Source organism: Lampetra fluviatilis, chromosome 5 (genome assembly GCF_964198595.1).
Source record: "Lampetra fluviatilis chromosome 5, kcLamFluv1.1, whole genome shotgun sequence".
Taxonomy (NCBI): Eukaryota; Metazoa; Chordata; class Hyperoartia; order Petromyzontiformes; family Petromyzontidae; genus Lampetra; species Lampetra fluviatilis.
This window is the reverse complement of record NC_136279.1, coordinates 19,511,477-19,533,335: the sequence shown is the minus strand read 5'-3', so window position 1 is coordinate 19,533,335 and position 21,859 is coordinate 19,511,477. Positions and strand designations below refer to the sequence as shown.

The following is a 21,859-nucleotide window of genomic DNA, read 5'->3' as shown; positions in this document are numbered from 1 at the left end:
CGGCTCTGGACAATAGGCTCGCGACCCTCTCGCATGCGCACCGCCGTTCCGGGCGCTTTTGATATGCTACTTAATGCTCAACCTGCGCGGCGCAAATTCCAATCAATCCGCTTTTGATATGCTAATTAATGCTCAACCTGCGCGGCGCAAATTCCAATCAATCCCTTTCTCACGCAGGCCCCCCCCCATTATCGCAGTTTATGCGGCGGCGTCCGTCACAAAGGTGCGCCATGGGAATTTGTGCACGGCTCCCCGCGTGACCCCGCTCTCCCGATTACTCATACTAACAGCCTTATCCTTTAACTCCCCTAACAATGGTGCCTGCGTGCCCACGCGTAATTATGCCGTCCCTCCGCTCCCTGTGCGGGGGTGCCTGATTATGCAATTCAGATGCGCTGCGTGTTTTCTAATGATGCTCCTCCATCACAATGCTTATTCCCTCTGCCTGCCCCGTCGATACTTGCGTGTGTGGGGTGTGTGAGATGCGTTTCACCCGCGGTGGCCGAGTGGCCCCTCGCTGCGACCTTGCAACCTTAAGGCCGGTCGCAGCGCCGCGGTGCAAAGTAGCGTCGGGGGAGGTCGTCCAATTCCCTGGTCGCCGGAAACCGTGAAAGTTTAATCCCGATAAGGGCTTCTCGGATAAAAACCGGTCGGCCAGATGACCTCCCCACGGAGCTCTATGGGGGGGGGGGAATGCGTGCGGGTGTGTTCGTGTGAGGTGAGGTGAGGGGGACGCGGGGTCGGCTCCGTCGCTTGGTGGTGGCGAGGTCTTAGATGGGGCGCCTGCTGAACGGCTTCGTGGCGGCGGCATGACAGCTGCGGTGTAGAACCTCCACTCGGCGGCAGCGTCGATGGAGATCGACTGAATTAGATTGCGCGCGTGTCTGCACGTGAGCTGTCGTGTCTGCGTGCGTGCGCTCCGTGTGGATGGAGCGATCACATCCTGTGCGACGTGGTGATGTACATCTTGCAGTTGGCGCAGCGATGCTCCACGTCCTTGCACGAGTCCACGACGAGCGGAATCCACACGCACAGCCACAGCCTGGGGCGAGATGGGGAGAGACGTGAAGGAGGAGGAGGAGGGGAGGGTGGGTTGGAGAGATGGGTGCTGTGTTGGGGGCGGGCGGGGGGGGCAGGTGACGGGAAGGAACGACAGCCACAGTCTGTGGGAACGGAGAGCTCGTGGTGTGATGGTGGGGATTTGGCGAGGGATGGGAGGGGGGGTGATGGGGATGCGGGTTCGTGGTGGGGATGGGAGGGGTGATGGGGGGGGTGATGGGAGAGATGGTGGAGGGGGGGAGAAAGATGGGAGGGGGGAGGAGATGCAAACACGCCCTGGCCCAGCCGTCTAATACCACATGTATTTATTTTCTGGAGCACTGCCACGAAGCAAACAGCAGCAGCAACAGCAGCAACAACAGCAGCAACAACAACAGCAACAACAGCAACAGCAGCAACAGTAGCTGCAACAACAGCAGCAACAACAGCAGCAACAGCAAGAGCAGCAGTGTAGGGGTGTTAGAGAGAGAGCCGTTATGCATGGCAGCTTATGGGAAACAAACACAGTGGGCGGGGCTACGTGAGTGCACGGGGGGGGGTGCTCTCAACGACGTCCGCACCAGGCAGCCCGGGGCCCCACCCCTCAGCGGGGGTGGAGTATAAAGGGGGATGTGTCAGAGGGCTCGGGGCAGAATGTTAAAGCTAAACCAGTGAAGACCGAAGATCGTCTAGCTAGAGCCCTGGACTCCCCTGGGACGCCGCCCTTGTCAGGGCCGCGCAGGACCGAGCCAGCGGCGTGGTCCCAAGAACCAGAGCTAGTGCTCTGGGACTCCGGGTACCGTAGCCCGACTTACCAGTGTCGGGCCAGACAGCCTCCCCTAGCCCGTTAGTGGAGGACTAGGAGGTAGGCCAGAGATAGCTAGCAGTGTATTCCCAGCTAGCCGGGTGAGGGGGCCGATACCCCCTCTAGTATTGTATGTCCACAGTTGTGACTACTTGTACGGAATAAATACGTGTGCCTCACCAACGGTGTCCAAGAGTCATCAACGGTACTTCATCTGGTGTCAGAACAACTACGAACATGGACACGCGCCGGACAGCTCGAGCCGGAGTACCGCAGGTGGAGGACACCGCTGAAATTGTCGAGCCCGAGACGGCTCAACAAGACATCGTGCAGCCGGGGCCGGACGCATTCTTACCGGGGCATAAGGATGAAGAGGAGCCGCCATCAGAAGGGTTGAGGCTGGCTCACGCGAGGCTGGCGGAGCTGCTTTACGCCGCTGCTGCCACACTCGAACACATCACGCGGCTGGGGGCTGGTGGACCACCACGGGGCGAGGAGAACCGACGTCCGATGCGCCTTCCCGCCATCTCAACGGATTCAAACTTTGAATCTCCCGCCATCGCCGCAGCAGCTGCTGAGGGCGTGGCCGGCCTGAACATCGGGTCCAACATCGCTCTCGCTGGGGCTGCCGCGTCACCGCCAGCGGAGGGAGCGTCATCACGGCTGCGACAGGCGATACCATCTGCCGTTCGCGCCGAAGCGCAGCCGAGTTACGGGGACAGCAGCCTGCGAGCTTCCATGGCGACCGCTGCGCTGCACCAACGGCTGCCTCCGCTCAAAGAGTTTGTTGGCGCGGAGGGCGACTGGGGCGGCTTCCAGCGACGCTTCCTCGCCCACCAAGAAATGGCACGCTGGTCGGATGCTGAGGCTCTCTGCGCGCTGCCGGCGCTCCTCGACAGCGACGCACTCGCCGCCCTTACATCGGCGCCGAGGGAGAAGCGCTCCACGCTACAGATGGCGCTGCAGTTGCTGGCCGGGGTCTACGGACCTTCAGCGGAATGCAGGCAGCAGTTTTACGATCGCCAGCGGGGTGCAAAGGAGTCGCCCCTGGCGTACAGGACGAGTCTCCTGGCACTGGCGAAGACGGCCTTCCCTCGAATGGACGACGACGGCGTGGACGCCATGGTCACAGAAAAAATCCTCCTGCTGGCAGACGACCTGGACATCGCCGTCGTTGCACAGGAGGACACGGAGATGAGTTCCCTCCAGGCTGCGCGGCTCCTCCACGCCAACCTGCTGTCACAGCGTCGGAAAGCCAGCAGGGCAGCGGCCGGGCGTGCGGTGGCTGCAGCCACCTTCCCGGCGGAGGAGGTTTACGCCGTCGACTGTCGACAGCAGCAGGGGACGGGAGCACGGTCGGGCCGGGATGGGTCGAGCTGCTTCGACCGTCCGTCATCGCCGCCGGCGCTCCCGCGTTGCTTCAACTGCGGCGTCCGGGGCCATGTCGCCTCGGGGTGCCGCTCTCCTCGGCAGCGCGGGACGACGCCTCGACAGGACGCCGGCCCTCCTCCTCCCAAGCTCCATCAACATAATCCGGCGAGTCGCGGCACCCCTCATGTTTGGCCCAAGCACACACTCGTCACACACTCGCACACCGCAACGAACGGGGGGCCGACATTGCGCTGCGACGGGCCAACACGCACCACTATGGGGACTCAAATCGAACCCAGGCAGTGATCCATGTTGGCCCATCGCGTTGTGGCCGCGTCGTCGGGGTCGTCGGCCGTGGTGGGACACATTGACGGGGTGGAGGTACGCATCCTGGTCGATACGGGGGCATCGGCGACCATCATTTCCGAACTCATTTACAATATTCTACCTGTCCAGAGCCGTCCTTTACTGCCGGTTAACGTCCCATTCTATGCTGCTAACGGGGGCTCTCTTGGCATCATTGGACAGATTCGAGCGCAAATTTGTATCGGGGATATCAAATTGTCGGGCCCGATTTTTGTGTCCTCCTCGCTGGCGGTTCCGTGCCTGCTGGGGACGGACTTCTTGGGCAAAATGCCGATTCGGATTTTAATAGACCAGGGATGCATTGAGCTCCCGTCGGGACGACGCATGGCGTTCCTGCTTTCCCCTACTGCGGCTCGGACGGCGTTCGTAACAGTACCAGCGTTCGTCGTTAAAACAGTTCGTGTGCCGCCGGGAGCTCAAATGTTGGTGCCTCTAAAACTTCGTCGGCCCTTCGCTGAGGGCATTGGGGACCAGGGAATTCTGCTGGGACCATCTAGGGCCGGGGTTAGTGGACCTCATTTGATTCCGGCCCAGACCGTCGTAAGAGGGGACGGGGACCCTTTCATCGCGATCCTCAATGTGGGGTCGCAGACAGTGGTAGTTCCTCAAGGGACGGTGCTTGCTCACGCGACGCCGGTGCCCTGCGAGGAACCTGTTGCGAATCACGTCGGCACTGCTCCCCGGCCGCACCCACATTCGGACATCGATGGAGGGTGGCTCGATGCGCTTTGTGCGGGATCGACGGACCTGTCAAATTCAGAGCGCCAACAGCTTAGAACGCTACTGCGGGAATTTTCCGACGTTTTCAGTCGGGACAAATACGATTTGGGTTGCACTCATCTGCTGCGTCACCATATTGACACGGGTGACAGCGCGCCAATACGCCAGAATCCGTTTCGGTTAAGTCCCGCCGAAAAGGACCATGTCAAATCGGCTATTGATGACATGTTAGCCGCCGACATCATTTCTCCTTCCACCAGCCCTTGGGGAGCGCCGATCGTCCTGGTTAAAAAGCAGGACGGCTCGTTGTGGTTTTGCGTTGATTTTCGGCGCCTTAACAAAATTTCGGTTGCCGACGCATACCCGCTCCCACGGATGGACGAATCGCTGGACGCCTTGGCGGGAGCGCGATTCTTCTCCACACTGGATTTATTTTCGGGATTCTGGCAGCTTCCTCTGGACGATGATTCAAAGCCTAAAACTGCTTTCCGTACACCGCACGGCCTGTTCCAATTCAACCGGTTGCCGATGGGCTTACACTCAGCGCCGGCAACTTTCCAGCGTTTGATGGAATTGGTTTTGGCTGGATTGCAATGGGAGTCGTGCCTGATTTATTTGGATGACGTTATCGTCTTTAGTAAAACTTTTGACGAACATCTCCAGAGGTTGCGGGCGGTTTTCCTAAAGATGCGGGCTGCTAATTTGAAATTCAAACCCCAAAAATGTCATTTGTTACGCGATTCGGTGCGTTATTTGGGGCACATCGTGGGGTGCTCAGGTATTGCTACCGATCCCGCCAAAACGCAGTGTGTCAGCTCCTGGCCGACTCCCACCTCGGTGGGAGAGGTCAGGAGTTTCATTGGCTTTGCGTCGTATTACCGACGGTTCGTCGCTGATTTTGCGACGATTGCCAAACCCCTACACGCTTTAACATCAAACGGGGTTCGGTTCCACTGGGGTCAGGAGGAGGAGGCTGCTTTCTGCTCCATTTGGGACGCCCTGGTAAAAGCTCCTCCCTTGATTTACCCAGATTTTTCGGAACCATTTTTGCTCGACACCGATGCGAGCAAGACGGGTATTGGGGGCGTGCTTTCCCAGGTGGTTGACGGCGTGGAACGGGTGGTTGCGTACGGCAGTCGGGTGTTGTCTCCAGCGGAGCAAAGATATTGTGTCACCCGTAGGGAACTGTTGGCAATTGTCTATTTCATCCAACAGTATCGCCCATATCTGTACGGTCGGCATTTCACCGTCCGCACAGATCATGCGGCACTGCAGTACGCCCTGCGGGTTCAACAGCCATCGGGACAATTGTCCCGATGGTTGGAGATCCTCCAGGATTTTGATTTCGAAACCACCTACCGTAAGGGCGTTCGCCACACCAACGCGGACGCTCTGTCGCGCATGCCAACCACCTCCGAATGTGCATGCCTCCTGGGGTCGGGACGTTGCAAGCCAGCAGGGGACATGCCGGTTCCGGTCCTGGCGGCCGCCGCCGCCGACGAAACATTGCTTCCAAATTCTATCGCACAACAGGGAAAAGATTCCCTGCTGGGTTTGCCTGTTAATGAATGGGGGCGCCTCCAGATGGAGGATACCTCCCTCCTCGCGTCGCGTCGTCGCGCCGGGGAGGCGGGGCGGGGGACGGGTGATGCCGACGCATGGGAAATGCACGCGGGGTTGCTGATGCATTGGGACGGGAAATCCCATCGACACCGGCTGGTGGTCCCTTCTGGGTTACGAGGTAGGGTGGTGTGGGCTGCTCATGAGCGCCTCCTCCACCTGGGTACCCAAAAGACCCTCGCCTTGCTCCAGCTTGATTTTTTTTGGCCAGGCATGACGAGGGATGTCGCAGATCTGTTGGCATCATGCCCTCGGTGTGCGCAGCGAAAACCACCAGCACGGGAGTCAAACCCGCCTTTGCAGTCTATCAGAATCTCCAGAGTGAACGAACTTGTCGCGCTGGATATTCTGGGGCCATTTCCCGCCACCCCTAGGGACAATAGATATTTGTTGACCGGGGTGGAATACTTTACGCGCTGGCCTATGGCCTGGCCCCTGGCCAACCAGTCGGCAGCAGCCATCGTGGAGGCCTTTGTCCAAGGTTACGTCATGGACAAAGGTGCTCCGGAGCGGCTGCTGACCGACCAGGGAAAACATTTTTCCGGCAAACTCCTCCAACAGGTCTGTGAGCTCCTGGGAACGAAAAAAATTCGTACCTCTCCCTATCACCCGCAAACTGACGGGATGGTCGAGCGTCTGCATCGAACCATCACGTCTATGTTGTCGCAGCAGGTTTCGGACTCACAGACCGATTGGGACTTGCAAATTCAAGGGGTCCTGGCAGCATACAGATTGGCCCCCCATGCTGCGACGGGATTTTCACCCTTCTTCCTCATGTATGGCCGCGAACCTGACCCACCTGTTCGGGCACAGCTGCAGATCCCCGCGCCGCTGGGAAAAACTAAATTGGCCGACCATGTTAAATTTAACCTTGCGAAATTGACTGAGGCACGGGATGCTGCCATGCTAAATTCCGACAGGCGTCAGAAAGCGAATGAGCGCCTCAGACTGGGTCGCGCGCACGTGCTACAGTGGAAGCCGGGGGACAGGGCATGGCTGCACTGTCTCCAGGTACCACTCGCGACCTCCTCAAAACTGGTGCGGCCGTGGCGGGGCCCCGTCGAGGTGGTCGAGGTTTTGCGGCCTCAGTGCGTTCGCATCAAATGGGGGAAGCGCCGGTGGTTTGTGCACCCCTCTAGGCTGAAACCCTTCGTTGCGGTGCGAGGCCCCACTCCACACACGCGTGGCCAAACATGTGGGGGGTCGGCCGACTCAAAGGGTCCGTCTCTGCTGCTCTCGCCTGACGTGTTGCCGGCTGTCCCGCCCCCAGGTGCACCAGGAATGACGGGCTCCCGCCCAACAACCCCTACGGAGGATGCCGAGGGTCTCGCGACATCAAGCGCAGACTCACTTCGAGATGGACAGCTGCCACTGGATGGTCCGCCATCCGGGGTTGCCCCGTGTGACGGGCCTGCGGCAAGGACGCGCGCAAGAATGCGCAGACTCTTGTGATGCACAAAAAGAAGAAATTTTTTTTTTTTTTCACGTGTATGGTTACTGTGCGCTGCGTCGGTGGTGTGCTCCTGGCACATTGTGTTGTGTGTGTGTTGGGGGTTCCTTGCGATTTGTATATACGTTGCTTTTACGGAATTCGTATTTATTCGGGGGGGGGTGCGTCGGGTTGTTTTCCCTTCGGGGTTTTCTGGTTCTTGTTGTTGTTCTCTTCGCGTTATGTTGAAAAATAGTGAGGCACACGCGCGGTCAGGGGGTAAATGCGCTTTTATTGTCGTTTTTTTTTTGTATGTTGGCAGCCGGGACGGCTGCAAGCTATGCGGGGGGGGGGGGTGATGTAGGGGTGTTAGAGAGAGAGCCGTTATGCATGGCAGCTTATGGGAAACAAACACAGTGGGCGGGGCTACGTGAGTGCACGGGGGGGGGGGTGCTCTCAACGACGTCCGCACCAGGCAGCCCGGGGCCCCACCCCTCAGCGGGGGTGGAGTATAAAGGGGGATGTGTCAGAGGGCTCGGGGCAGAATGTTAAAGCTAAACCAGTGAAGACCGAAGATCGTCTAGCTAGAGCCCTGGACTCCCCTGGGACGCCGCCCTTGTCAGGGCCGCGCAGGACCGAGCCAGCGGCGTGGTCCCGAGAACCAGAGCTAGTGCTCTGGGACTCCGGGTACCGTAGCCCGACTTACCAGTGTCGGGCCAGACAGCCTCCCCTAGCCCGTTAGTGGAGGACTAGGAGGTAGGTCAGAGATAGCTAGCAGTGTATTCCCAGCTAGCCGGGTGAGGGGGCCGATACCCCCTCTAGTATTGTATGTCCACAGTTGTGACTACTTGTACGGAATAAATACGTGTGCCTCACCAACGGTGTCCAAGAGTCATCAACGGTACTTCAGCAGCAGCAGCAACAGCAGCAACAGCAGCAACAACAGCAACAACAGCAGCAGCAACAACAGCGGCAACAACAGCGGCAACAACAGCAGCAACAACAGCAGCAACAGCAGCAACAACAACAGCAGCAGCAACAGCAGCAACAACAGCAACAGTAGTTGCAACAACCGCAACAGCAGCAACAACAGCAGCAGCAGCAACAGCAGCAACAGCAGCAACAGCAACAACAGCAACTGCAGCAACAACAGCAGCAACAGCAACAACAACAGCAACAACAGCAACAGCAGCAACAGCAGTAGCAACAACAACAGCAGCAACAGCAACAACAACAGCAGCAACAGCAGCATCAGCAGCAGCAACAGCAGCAGCAGCTACTCTCCGTGTGGGTGGAGGTGGTGGTGGGTGCTGCTGCTGCTGCAATGACGCCTCACCCGAACAGACAGAGGCCGCCCATGACCAGCCACGTGAGGAGCCCCGGCTGGGTGCTCGTCTCGGTTTGCACCGCCTGGTGGCACGACGGACACGTGGCGACGAAGGGGTAGAACGACGTGGGCTGCTGCTGCTGCACCACCACTAACCCCGTGGTGTTGGTGGCGGTGAACACCGGCGGCAGCTGCACCACCGTCGCCGGCGGTTGTGTCATGTACACCGTGGTCGCTGCGAGCCGGGTGCACGCGGTTAGGGCATGGTACGGGGTGGGTAGAGAGGGCACAGGGTAGAGATCATATTCTTAGGTTTTTTCGGTAAAGTCACGTAGGTAAAAAAGTAAAATTAATAAAAGTAAAATAAAATAAAAATCACGACGTTTCGGAGGCAACACCAGCTTCCGTCTTCAGGTGGAACCGTCACAGCACGATAGCTGTATCAAGTGAGCTATCGTGCTGTGACGGTTCCACCTGAAGACGGAAGCTTGTGTTGCCTCCGAAACGTCGTGATTTTTATTTTATTTTTATTTTACTTTTATTAATTTTTTACCTACGTGACTTTACCGAAAAAACCTAAGAGTATGAATCCTTGCAGTCACGAAAGCTTCAAATCTAGGGTAGAGATCAGTTTCACTCGTGGCCGTGAGTTTCTATTGTTGTTGTAACGTTCAGATGTGTCCAGTAACCCCCCCCACCACCGCTCACTGAACAAGGAGCTTTATAGCTCATCTGATTCCTTTGGGATAAATAAAATATTCAGATTCTGATCTGCCAGATCTGACCCGTGTCGCGCTCATTGCACGCAAAGTTATCGCAGAACAAATGAACGCGCACGGCTGTCAGCCTCTCGCCGCTCTCGCCAAGGAGCAAAAACCATCGCGCGAAACTCCGGTTTTCGGCTAGCCATCGGACGACAGCGGTCACCGCATCGCGCGGCCGTCTGGAATGCTCTCTTCCTTTCGATATTAGAAAGCCACCGGAGCGATGAACATTGAAATCGAGGTTGAAAACGAAATTCTTTACAACGGTGTTTTGTGTTGAGTTGTGTTCTCCCCCCCCCCTGCTACCTCCAATTCGCACGGTTGGCTGCGTACGGTGTGAAAAAAGTTCCACATACGTACAACCCGTGGCACCTGGATCTTGTCCCGTGACCACCTGCCAGCGAGCCTTCCGACACGCCACGCGGCCTCAAGGTGCACCTAGCCTCGACACAAGCGCTGCGGTGACGCCTCAAATTAATAGCTGGCGTGTCTTATAAGCATCGGTACTGGGAAGACAAAGACGGCCGGGCGTGGTGGTGGCGGCCACACCACCCACGTAGGTCTGTTTGCTCAACCCCACAGCAGAGCAGCAGTGGCAACGACATTTCGGCTTCAACGATCAAGGCATCTCCGAAGTCTGTCTCCACCCGGAGTTCGTGCGACTCACCTCCTGGCATTGGTGCCGGTTGGTAGCCGCCCTCCTGGCCCGCGTATGCCGGTGGTTGCTCCATGGGGTAGAGGCCGTGGTGGTCGCTCTTCGGATTCGGGGAAGCCATCGCCGCTCCTTGACTGTTGCACTCCTTCCCACCAGCGCGCGCGCACGCACGGGAGACGAAGACCTCTTTCGAGCTATTTGATCGAAGAAGATGGAGGAAGGATACGAATAACCTACGGGCTCCCCTATCGTGCTGTCTTGAGTAATTGCAATGATTTTTGCGTAATAATGTGGTCGGGTTGTAAATGACGCGGACCGAGTTGACGCCGATAGGGGCCTGTGTTTGCTTTGTGGGTGTCTGCCTCCCGCGCCAAGATTAACCAGGTTTGTGTGTCTAAGTTGATGGTGCAATCGCAGTCACCGTTGACGGCACAGGAAACCCAACACGGTATTCATTTGGGTTTTCATCCTGAATTTGTGCGCCTTCGATATTCCAGCTGCGTGTAATGAAACGGTTTGTTTTGATTGACCAGGAATGAACACACTTTGCCGGGCATCTAATATGTGTGCCCCTTGCGCGGATTAACACTCCAATTGACGTGACTTCAGCAGTAGTTCTGTGATGTTCTCTTCCAGGCTTTATGTTCTGACACAAGGTAGTGCAATGCTGGCTGTGAATATGAATTAGACATATTTTGAAAGAATTTTGATTGAGCCCACTTGCGTTCATGGGAATTTTTTTTTTCATATACAAAAAATAGATGAGTGCGATTTGTTCGGTGATGCTGCATTGGCAGTGGTGCATAAGCACAATTAACGTACAAAACCTCAACACGTTCATCAATAACACCGTGGCCTTAAAATGCATAAAAGGCAACGTTTTTGGTGATCGTCCTTCTTCGTAGCACGCATAGATGCCTCTCCATGTGCTTTGAAGAAGGGCAATTCCCCGAAACGTCGCCGATGATATACATTTTTTTCTAAAGCCACACTTATTGATGATTGCGTTTTTGAGTTTATGTTTTAATATTTCTATAAGTGCGGTAATTTTGATTTTATTCTGGAACGCGGCTACTCTATACTCCCGATTTTGTGTGTGAAGTTTGTTCGCCGTGTTGTCGTATCGGTGACCCAGGTGACACTCTTTGCAAATGCGACGAATTCTAGTCACTTGGGTTCTCATACCAGTAAAATAAATTCACTAAAGATATTAGATATTTGATTTTTCCCCCCACGCATGGCTTGGCACCAACAGCGCTAGTGGCATGGAGCTGCTCAGGAAATTGCAAAGACCTTGATGTTTAGAATCCTCTCGATTTCCGTGGCCTCAAGTCGAAACCTTCCAAAGCCCCCTCAATCAAATTCCCCTCTTTCTCTGTACAGTCTCTTGATGTGGTCTCAATTATACCGATCTTTCATAAATGCATCGTACATTGGAAATGTCGCCACGTGTGGGGGTGCTGAAACATCCCTCTTGATATGCTTTTGATTACCAGCAGCGCGTTTCATCACTGAAGACGACACTGCAGGGATATCTGAACTGATCCTGATTCGCCGGGCATGGTGAAGTATGGTCAAACACCCCCCCCACCACAACCCCCCCCCTCCCCCGGTGACTGACACGATGCTGCACTGCACAATGGACAATTTCAAAATCATCCCAAAATATCAGAATCGCATTTTTGGTATTTTTACTGGAGGGATCCGATGAGATACACAGATCTTTGTCGCAGATGTCTCGTCACGGCGGGTCAGAACGTTACAACAACAATACAACATACGACAGGAGTGCAAAGTATAGGAAAGGTAAACTAATCACTTTAAAATATATATACAAGTACAACTCAATCATCTTACCAGATAAAGTTCACTGAGCTATTAACTTATTTCTCAGAAGCGACCTGGCCACAAATGATAGTCCAGCAACGTGGCTTATATCACGTGGGAGATTTATAGCAGCAAAAGTAAAATCGAAATAATCCTAAATGAATAATACCTCGTCAACATTCACGTAAGAGAACAAGAACAAACCCCGAGGGTGCTGTGACCTACCTTGCTGTCGTGTTGACCTTTTACGCAGACAGACTGAGCGCGGCTGAGATCCGCGTGTGTGGGGGGGGCGTGGGGGGAAACATTCGCCAAGCCACCTGCTCCAGGCTCTCTCTCTCTCTCTCGGTGGCTTACCCAGCCACGGCTCGAGCGGCTTGTGGATGCGGTGCCCGCGTTCCCAGAGCGCGAGTCCCACTTTGGTTACACGACGGTCTGGGCCACGCGCCGCGGGTTCCTTTATACGGCGCGCGACAAAGCCCTCTTGCCAGATGCGATTTGGATGGGTGCTTGCGTTGTGGCCGAAACGTCGTGAGAATGATTTTATTATGTTTTATTTTTATTATTTTATTATTTCCCTTCTACGTGACTTTACCGAAAGAACCAAGAAGATGAATCCCTGCAGTCACGAAAGCTTTAAATCGAAAAAATAGATGCGATTTGTATAAAAGTTTCAGTCACACCCCCTCCCACGTGACATGGGATAAATGTGGTAAATGCGTTTTAGAGTTACATTCTTTATATATATGAGATTTTATGGCCATTACCTGGGGCTTTAAAACCCCACGCCGGCTTGTTGTGAAACCGTGACGCGGTGGTGTTTGTACTTGCGGCCGTGTTTGTACCGACAACTCAGGGAGTGAACGAGTCGCGAAAGAAAAAAGAAGGCCACAACTTGGCGAGGTGGCGGACGTATCGATGGAACAGCTGTGGACGATCTCTCTCCTGGGCATGTTCGCTGCCTTTGACTGCCACTTGGTCGCTAGTCTCTGCCACTGGCCATCGTCCCTTCGAGTGACGAGTCCTGCCCATGCCCACGTTGTTATCCACTCCGTCGCAGCACACGCTGTATACGGATTCACAGGCGTTGTGGAGTCCTCCCAGATAAACTCCACGTGCGGCTCAATCTTGAGCCAGCGCAGGATGTAGTGCAGTCTCGCACGAGTCGAGTAGCCGACACGACGCCACTGCTGAGCCCTTGATTAGAAATTTCCCCTGCACGGTATCCGTGCCGCAGCCTGGGCCAATCCTTGAAGTATGTCACGGAGGGTGGTGCGACCAATGGTTTAAGCATTTCTCTCATCGATTGACACTAACCCTAACTGTTAACCTTTAACCCTCTAAATCGAGCCCTATCCCCAGCATGCTATCGTCTCTTTATGAATGAAGCACACATATGTTGGGTCTGTCATGTGTGTGTGTGTATACATTAAGTAGCGTCGAGAGTTCTATTCCAACTCACAGCCAACACCGGTGACGATTATTTGAACCGGTCCTGGGCCTCCCCTGGGTCGACTCAGCCTCAAAATGAGTACCTTATGCGGTGTGTAAACATCGCCACTAGGGAGACAAAGGCGGTCGGGCGTGGTGCTGGCCACCCCACCCCCTCGTGTGCCACGGTGCCAGTGGCCTTCATAGGTGCTCGCTAACAGCGCTCACCCCAACAGTCTGTTAAGGCTACACGGAGGATGTCTATCTTTGTTTATAGAAGTATACGGTGTACGTGTCTGCAGGAGCAACTGTTAACGCAGTTGCAAACTTTGTCATGCTGTAATATCATTCTTGTTGTACACCGGCCATTAGCTGACAGCGGTCCCAATTCACTTGAAAGTATTCAACGTCTAACTAAAACTGCAGATGTTCAGAATATTATCTTGAGATTTTCTTATAATTATAAAATATTAAAAGTAATTATAACTATAAAAAATACTTTAAACTTTGTAGTAGAACGAAAAAAAATGGAGAGTACAATTATAACAATCACATATTCATTCCACAGAATGAAAAGCCCTGGTAGAATCATTAGAATCAAAATGTTTAATAACAATCATTTAAAAAATGTTCAAAATGTATGCTTCTCCATTCTCCCATGGAGAAGCAAAATGCTCCTTCATGGAATAAATAAAAAGTGACCTTAGTAAATTTAAGTAATCAAATAGTTAATAATGAAAATTGATCAAAATTAGTATTATTATAACAATTATATTGTTTATATTTATTTAAAGTTGCGCATTTTTACGTGGCGTCACATTTCTCAAACCCCCTCGTCACACATCGTCACAAATGTCTGACCCCCCCCCCACCCTAGGTGTGTGACGTCATGTATGGACGGCCCCTTACTATATTACACCTGTTGTCTAAAACGTATATATCTTGGCTAGATCTCACAAGGATTTCACGTATTGCCTCGATAAGGGGGACAACCTCAAAAATATTGTGGCTTTTAGAGGCCCCAAATGCTACGAAATCCGCCACTGGCTGCGTGGCTACAACCCGACCGATCGGAGTAAAAGATCAACCATCACTTCACACGTGGGAGCACAAGGCACGTTTAATTCTGTCCGTGTATCGTGATAACACGCGATCTGTGAGTGCAGTGAACACGATCGAATCCAGTGCTTCTTAAGCTGGGGTGTCGCGCACCCCCTGGGGATGCCCTCTCTGGGGGTGCGAGATATGGCCAGATCTTTCTTCGAAGGTAAATCATCAAAAACACTAATTCAGTACGGGGCGGTTCTTCTTGGTTCTTTCGGTAAAAGTCACGTAGAAGGGAAATAATAAAATAATAAACAGAAAACAATAAAATATGTTTTATTTTTATAATAAATAATACAATATGTTTTCTTTTTCTTATTTTATTATTTCCCTTCTACGTGACTTTACCGAAAGAACCAAGAAGATGAATCCCTGCAGTAACGAAAGCTTTAAATCGAAATTTTACGGGGCGGTTGTGGGGTGGGTGGGTGGGGGGCGGTGGAGAAGGCTCTCCTTGCTCCCCACAACACTCGGCCAACTTCAATCCGTGGGCTCACGTGAAGGCGGCCGCCGCGATCACATGGGCGAGTGGGTGTAGAGGTGCTTCTTGCATTTCGGACACTTGTGGTGAACATCTTGGAAGGAGGGGATGCACAGCGGGATCCAGCAGAAGAGCCACGGTCTGACGGGGCGAGATGCGGCGTGGGGAGAGGGCAGAGCATCAGAATTCGAATATAGATTTTTACTGCATGAATCCGACGAGCGATAAAGATCTTTTTCACATGTGTCCAGTCGGGGGCACGGGGTCGAAGGCTCTTCTGCTGTGAGCCAGTCACGGGACAGATCCAGAAGGTGCAATGGGTTGACTGCTGTGCCAGGCTAGGTGCAGGAGGAGGTCACGGGACAGACCCAGGTGCCATGAGTTGACTGCTGTGCCAGGCTAGGTGCAGGAGGAGGTCACGGCACAGACCCAGGTGCCATGGGTTGACTGCTGTGCCAGGTTTGGTGCAGGAGGTCACGAGTCAGACCCGGGTGCCATGGGTTGACTGCTGTGCCAGGTTTTGTGCAGGAGGGGGTCACGAGACAGACCCAGGTGCCATGGGTTGACTGCTGTGCCAGGTTTGGTGCAGGAGGTCACGAGTCAGACCCGGGTGCCATGGGTTGACTGCTGTGCCAGGTTTTGTGCAGGAGGGGGTCACGAGACAGACCCAGGTGCCATGGGTTGACTGCTGTGCCAGGTTTGGTGCAGTAGGAGGTCACGGGTCAGACCCGGGTGCCATGGGTTAACTACTGTGCCAGGTTTGGTGCAGGAGGAGGTCACGGGACAGACCCAGGTGCCATGGATTGACTGCTGTGCCAGGATAGGTGCAGGAAGAGGTCACGGGACAGACCCAGGTGCTATGGGTTAACTACTGTGCCAGGTTTGGTGCAGGAGGAGGTCACGGGTCAGACCCAGGTGCCATGGGTTGACTGCTGTGTCAGGTTTGGTGCAGTAGGAGGTCACGGGTCAGACCCAGGTGCCATGGGTTAACTGCTGTGCCAGGCTAGGTGCAGGAGGAGGTCACGGGACAGACCCAGGTGCCATGGGTTGACTGCTGTGCCAGGTTTGGTGCAGTAGGAGGTCACGGGTCAGACCCAGGTGCCATGGGTTGATTGACTGAGACGAGATACACAGACACAACGCAGACTCACAGAATAAAAAACCAGCCGGTCAGAAAAATGATGCCCACGGCGGACCAGGCGTAGGCACCGGCGCGCCTCTTCGTCTTGGTGGTGACCTCGTCGTGACAGTACGGGCAGGTGATGCGCACGGGGTCCGGCGAGCGAAGCGGCTGTTGCTGCTGCTGCATCACCACGGGCACCTGCGTAAACCCCTGCGGCTGGGCCACGAACGTCTGCGTCGGGTACGTCATCGTCGTCGGAACTGCACCACACAAGCGACAGAGAACGGGCAGCACCGGTGCACGTGTCACTCGCTAACGGCGTGGTAGCAAGGGCGGGGCCGGGGGGCGAGGGGGGGCGAGGGGCGGCGAGGGGGGGCGAGGGGAGGAGCGGGGGGTCGAACGGGGAGAGCTGGGGGGGAACGGAGGGAGCGGGGGTGGATGGCGTTGCCCGAACGTGCAGCTCAGTGGCGTAGTGACGACATTTACCATCAGCTCAGTGGCTTAGTGACGACATCATCAGCTCAGTGGCGTGGTGACGACATCATCATCAGCTCAGTGGCGTAGTGACGACATTTACCATCAGCTCAGTGGCTTAGTGACGACATCATCAGCTCAGTGGCGTGGTGACGACATCATCAGCCAAGTGGCGTGGTGACGACATTATCATCAGCCAAGTGGCGTGGTGACGACATCATCATCAGCTCAGTGGCGTAGTGACGACATTATCATCAGCCAAGTGGCGTGGTGACGACATTATCATCAGCCAAGTGGCGTGGTGACGGCATTATCATCGCACGCTCGCACCTCGGCTATTGTACATCGCGGCTTCTCTCTGCCCACGTCACCTCGTTACGCTCACGGTCTCGAACTTCTAACGCTGTAGGGGGCGCTCCGTCTTCGCAAAGTGCGGCCACTACAGCAATAGCAGTACCCGATTTGCAATATTACGCTGCCGCTCCAGTTAAAATGTGACGTCACAAAGCTCTGCCCCCCCCCCCAAAATAAAACATGCTTCAAATCGCTTTAAACTATTGTCATTCTAGTGCGTATTTAATGTGGCGCTGCACTCTGATGTTGTAGGAGAAAACATTTATTAAAAAGTATATTTAATTAAGTAGAAGTGTTGTCTATATTTATTTAAAGTTGCGCATTTTGATGTGACGTCACATTTCTCACCCCCCCCCCTCCTCGTCACACATCGTCACAAATGTCTGACCCCCCCCCCCCCCCCTTAGGTGCATGAGGTCATTTATGGACGGCCCCTTAGAGCTTGGATAAGTGGTAACCATTCATGGCTTACCAGGAGTTTGCGCGCCACGGTGGCGAGGCGTTACCTACCTCGCTCGGTATGCAGGAGGGTCATGGGTTCGATCCCGACGCCTGTGTAGTTTGAGTTTGCGCGTTCTCCCCATGGCCGCGTGGATTTGTATCCGGGTCCTCCGGTTTTTACCTCCACATTAAGAATCAACGCGCGTTTCGAGTATTTGGCTGCTAGGAATTCCCCCGTAATAAGCCACTTCCTTGAGCTATAATTTTTGCTGGCCAGGCCGCTTCTGAAAAACATCTATGTAGCTGAAGGAGCCTTACCTGGTAAAATAAAATAAAAAATTGTTTACATCTTGACTTCGAGCTTTCGTGACTGCAGGAATTCATATTCTTTGGGTTTTTCGGTAAAGCCACGTAGATAGACAATAAAATATCACGACGTTTCGATCGCAACACAAGCAATCGTCATCAGGTGAAAAAAATATAGCGGGAGAGCTGCTGAGGCAGGAAAAAATTGGAAAAACTAAAATTTCCTGCCTCAGCAGCTCTCCCCCTATATTTTTTCACCCGATGACGATTGCTTGTGTTGCGATCGAAAAGTCGTGATATTTTTATTTTTCTATCTACGTGGCTTTACCGAAATATCCAAAGAATATACAAAAAAATAGTTTAGTTGCATAAGTTTGTTAAAATAACAAAAAAGTGTTTCCTTTATAGTTGTGTAGGCGTGGTTCTGTGAGATGGGCATTGCATGGTGCCACCACCCTCTCCGCATGCCCCGGGTGGGATTTCTCCAGGACCTCGGTAGCTCGCAACGACTCACCACCACCACCCCATCCTGGCGGCGGTGGTACCGCAGCGCCCGGCGGGTACGCCATGGCTGGGTTGGCCCCCCCCCACGCGTGGCCCGGGTACGAGGGCGGCTGCTCCATGGAGGGCGCGTGCGTTGGGTAGGGAGCGCTGGAATTGGAGGGGTCTCCGTGGTTGGGCTGTGGGTTTGGTGACGCCATCGCTGTCTCTGACTGCACGCAGCACGAAGGGGTGGGGGGGGGGTTAGGTTTCACGGTGATGAGATGTTATCCCCCTCGCCTGGTATGCAGGATGTCGTGGATTCGGTCGGTCCCGACCCTGACGCCTGCTGTATATTTGGAGTTTGCGTGCCTCTCTCTCTCTCTGCCCCGTGATGGCGTGGATTTTTGTCCGGGTCCGACAATCGCCCCCCCTCCCACATTCATAAACATGCGTTTTTTAGATTTAATTTTTGCTGTAAATGTCCACGTGAAAAGCCACTTCGTTGACCTATTTGTGGCCGGGTCGCTTCTGAAAAAAAATAGCTAATAACTGGGTGGGTCTTGACTTAAAGCTTTCGTGACTGCAGGAATTCATATTATTTGGGTCTTTCCGTAAAGTCACGTCGATAGGTTCAAAGAAAATAACAAAATAACGAAAAAAACTAGGACGTTTCGATCACAAGGCAAGCGGTCGTCATGATGAACCTATCTACGTGACTTTACCGAATGAGCCAAATAATATGGGTGGGTCTTACTTGGTTACAATTAAAAAAATTGTTTGGAAACGGCAGCGATCCAAAAACGACTGCTGATCGACTTTAACCATGGTCGTTCTACCCGGTTAGCCATCGTTTTAACTGCCGAGAGATCGAATTAAACTAGTTGCAGGGCGACCTACGAATTACAAATCCCGGTGAGCCGACTCTTACACCATTACGCCACTCGTGCATATTCTACCCGTGGTCGCGTGCGGACGCCCACGAGGTTTTCTCGATGGGCTCATTCATTGCAACGGGAGCACGTAGACTTTACAAGAAACACGGTCAGACAAAACTCACTCGAGTGGGAAACCGAGCTCTGTCCGTGACACCTGCTACATCGTGCAGTGCATTTGTGTTGTTGTTGTTGTATAGGTGAGCACAGACCAGGTTTAAACCAGACCACGTTGAATGCGGCATCTGCAAATTGTCACACAGAAGACGGCGACGTGGCCGGACGGACGTACTGTACGTTGAACTTCCTTCGCACCGTACGTAGCACAGCCGTGCGAATCGGATGTGCGCGGGGAGAAGTACACACAAACTAAACGGAAAAAATGGCAAGTTCTAAAGAAGTGAGTTTTCAATTAAAAAAAAATCCGTTCCTCTCTCCGTCGTCTCTCGTAATGAGCGTGCCCACCGTGACGTGTGCCATCATCGCCGGCGCCTGTGAAAAGGCTCCGTGGTCTTCGCGGTCGAGTTTTACGCTTTCCTCCCCCTCCTCCTCGGAGGGGCGGAGAGACTCAAGGGGCCGCTTCGACTGAAGCGCTCAAGTTTAACGAGGCTTTTCGTCGACGAATCGGCGATAAAAATGTCCACGCCTGGTACTTAGCTCACGAAAATTCACGCCCTCATGACCGTAATCCCGCAAGATGTATGGTGCCACGGGCTACATATCACCATCATCGCCGCCCATTATTTATTCACTGCGATGCCACAATCCATGAGACTTCAGCACACGAGCTGATTCACAGCACTCCATCTGCACGGTGGATGGACGTCCTCTCGGGCATGTATTCTCTACTTTGGCTGTCGCCAATGTCGTTATAGACTCCACCTCCTAGCGACCACTACTTTCTGTTAACGTGTCTGTCCTGCCCACCTCCGTGCTTCTTGTTCAACTGTTGTTCCATCATCTTCATCAATGTCCACGTTTCTGGTCCGAATGTCTAAGCTAATAAATAAATAAAAACTACTTCGTTCGGCACATGAATACGTTTTACTCATTATAGTTTTTTTTCAGGAGCGCTCCCGACTCCGATCTGCTCTCGTCCGCCTTGCTTAATCATCATAACGCGCACGTATTCGAACATCCGTGTGAACTATGATTCGATGAACAAAAAAAAAACAGTGACCGTAACGTTCCGTCAACTGCTGAAGATGCGGTGGAGATCAAATTCCGTCGACGAGTTTCCCGCAGTAGCGCGCGGCCAAAGCTCAAGGGAAGAGATGCTAAAACGCTCAGGACAAACCCGGGGGCGAAGGCGCACAAACGTGGACGCGCGGTGGCATACCTTGCTCACCGAGGTGCTGACGGACGTTTATGGGATGGGATGGATCACCACAGAGGCCGGACCGCAACGCAAAATCCCCAGGACGCGGGTCGGGCGAGTGTTTGACGCGAGTTCACCTCTCTCCGCTTTGAGACGGCGCGTGGTAGTTGTTTTTTTTGTTCTTTAGTCCACGGAGCGATGTACGTTGAATTTCTTTGGCGCCGTACGTAGTCCGACCGTGCCAATGGGATCGCGAGCGCCGGGCAACGGCGGTGTACGGCGTCGCATGGTTGCTATATACGACTGGGAAAGACCCTCCCTAAGGTGCGCTGTGTAAATTTGCTCATGGGTTGAGTCGTTTGCTAGGAAGGGCTCGCAACTCTCACATACACAACACCTTGAAGAGCTTATCGGGCCCTGTTTGTTGGAGGGCAGGACACGGTCGCTTTCGTAAATACAGGCACGTCACTCAAACGTGAATACACAGGCGGTTGATTTTGTTTTTGTGTTACTTACGGGAGGTGTATGGGTATCCTAGTAGCCGCGTGCACGATAAAACAAACTCTTTATGACCCAGCCCCTACTGTATATCCTGTGAAAAAGAGCTTCATAGCTCATCGGATTTCTCCAGGATAAATAAAGATTCTGATTCGAAGCTTTCGTGGCTGCATGAATTACTCTTTGGTTCTTTCGGTAAAGTCACGTAGAAAATCAAATCAAATAATAATAGAATACGACGTTTGGTTTGCAACACAAGCAGCCATCATCAGGTAAGAATGAATGATAAAACACAGACACGGGAACAGCATAGGCAGACACACATGCAGAGAGACACACACAAAGACACACCGAGCGAGACCAAAGAGTAAAGATTTTGATTCTTTGCAATGTCCGTAAGTCACGAAACAGTGTACGAGTCCATGGCTTGACGTATGTATGTTGAACTTCTTTCGCACCGTACGCAGCCAACAATGCTAATCAGAGGTGTGGGGGAAAGACGACACATTAAGCACAAAAAGCAGTTCTAAAGAAATGAGGAGTTCAATCTAGACGATTTCAAAGTGCGTAGCTCCAGGTGGCTTCCAAATATCGGAAGGAAGATCGTTCCAGACGGCCACAAAAGTGCACCTGAAAGTGCGCGATGTGGTGATTAATGGCCAGCCAAAAGCCACCGCTGCTGCTGCTGCGATGATGACCGGGGTGGTGGAGAGGAGCGAACTGCAGGGAGTTGAAACGCGTCTGGCCCAGCAGACCCACAGACCAAATCCCTTTCTTATTTTCTAAACGTGTATTTCTCTCACTTCACTATCGGTTGTGCTATTCGCATCATGTCATGGGACAAAAGTGTCCACTTGGAACTGTCCCAGAGAGAACGACCCGCGGAAGCTGATTTCACAGAACTTATTCTGGGATCACTTCAAGTGACGCGTGTTGCTGGCGTGTTTTTTTTTTCTCCCTACGCCGCCCTGCTGCAGAGATGGTTTGGAGCA

The 21,859-nt window shown here is 53.6% G+C and overlaps 2 protein-coding genes across 2 annotated transcripts; both read right to left on the bottom strand.

The window, feature by feature from the left end:
* Positions 1-936: 936 nt before the first annotated feature.
* LOC144932281 (lipopolysaccharide-induced tumor necrosis factor-alpha factor homolog) lies at positions 937-10,216 on the bottom strand. Its single transcript, XM_078856222.1, has 3 exons — positions 10,108-10,216; positions 8,686-8,911; positions 937-1,042 (listed from the first exon to the last, which is right to left on the bottom strand). The coding sequence occupies exons 1-3, from the start codon at positions 10,214-10,216 to the stop codon at positions 937-939; spliced, it is 441 nt and encodes a 146-aa protein (XP_078712348.1).
* A 4,757-nt stretch (positions 10,217-14,973) lies between these two features.
* LOC144932342 (LITAF domain-containing protein-like) lies at positions 14,974-16,351 on the bottom strand. Its single transcript, XM_078856283.1, has 2 exons — positions 16,090-16,351; positions 14,974-15,079 (listed from the first exon to the last, which is right to left on the bottom strand). The coding sequence occupies exons 1-2, from the start codon at positions 16,308-16,310 to the stop codon at positions 14,974-14,976; spliced, it is 327 nt and encodes a 108-aa protein (XP_078712409.1). The 5' UTR covers positions 16,311-16,351.
* Positions 16,352-21,859: the final 5,508 nt, after the last annotated feature.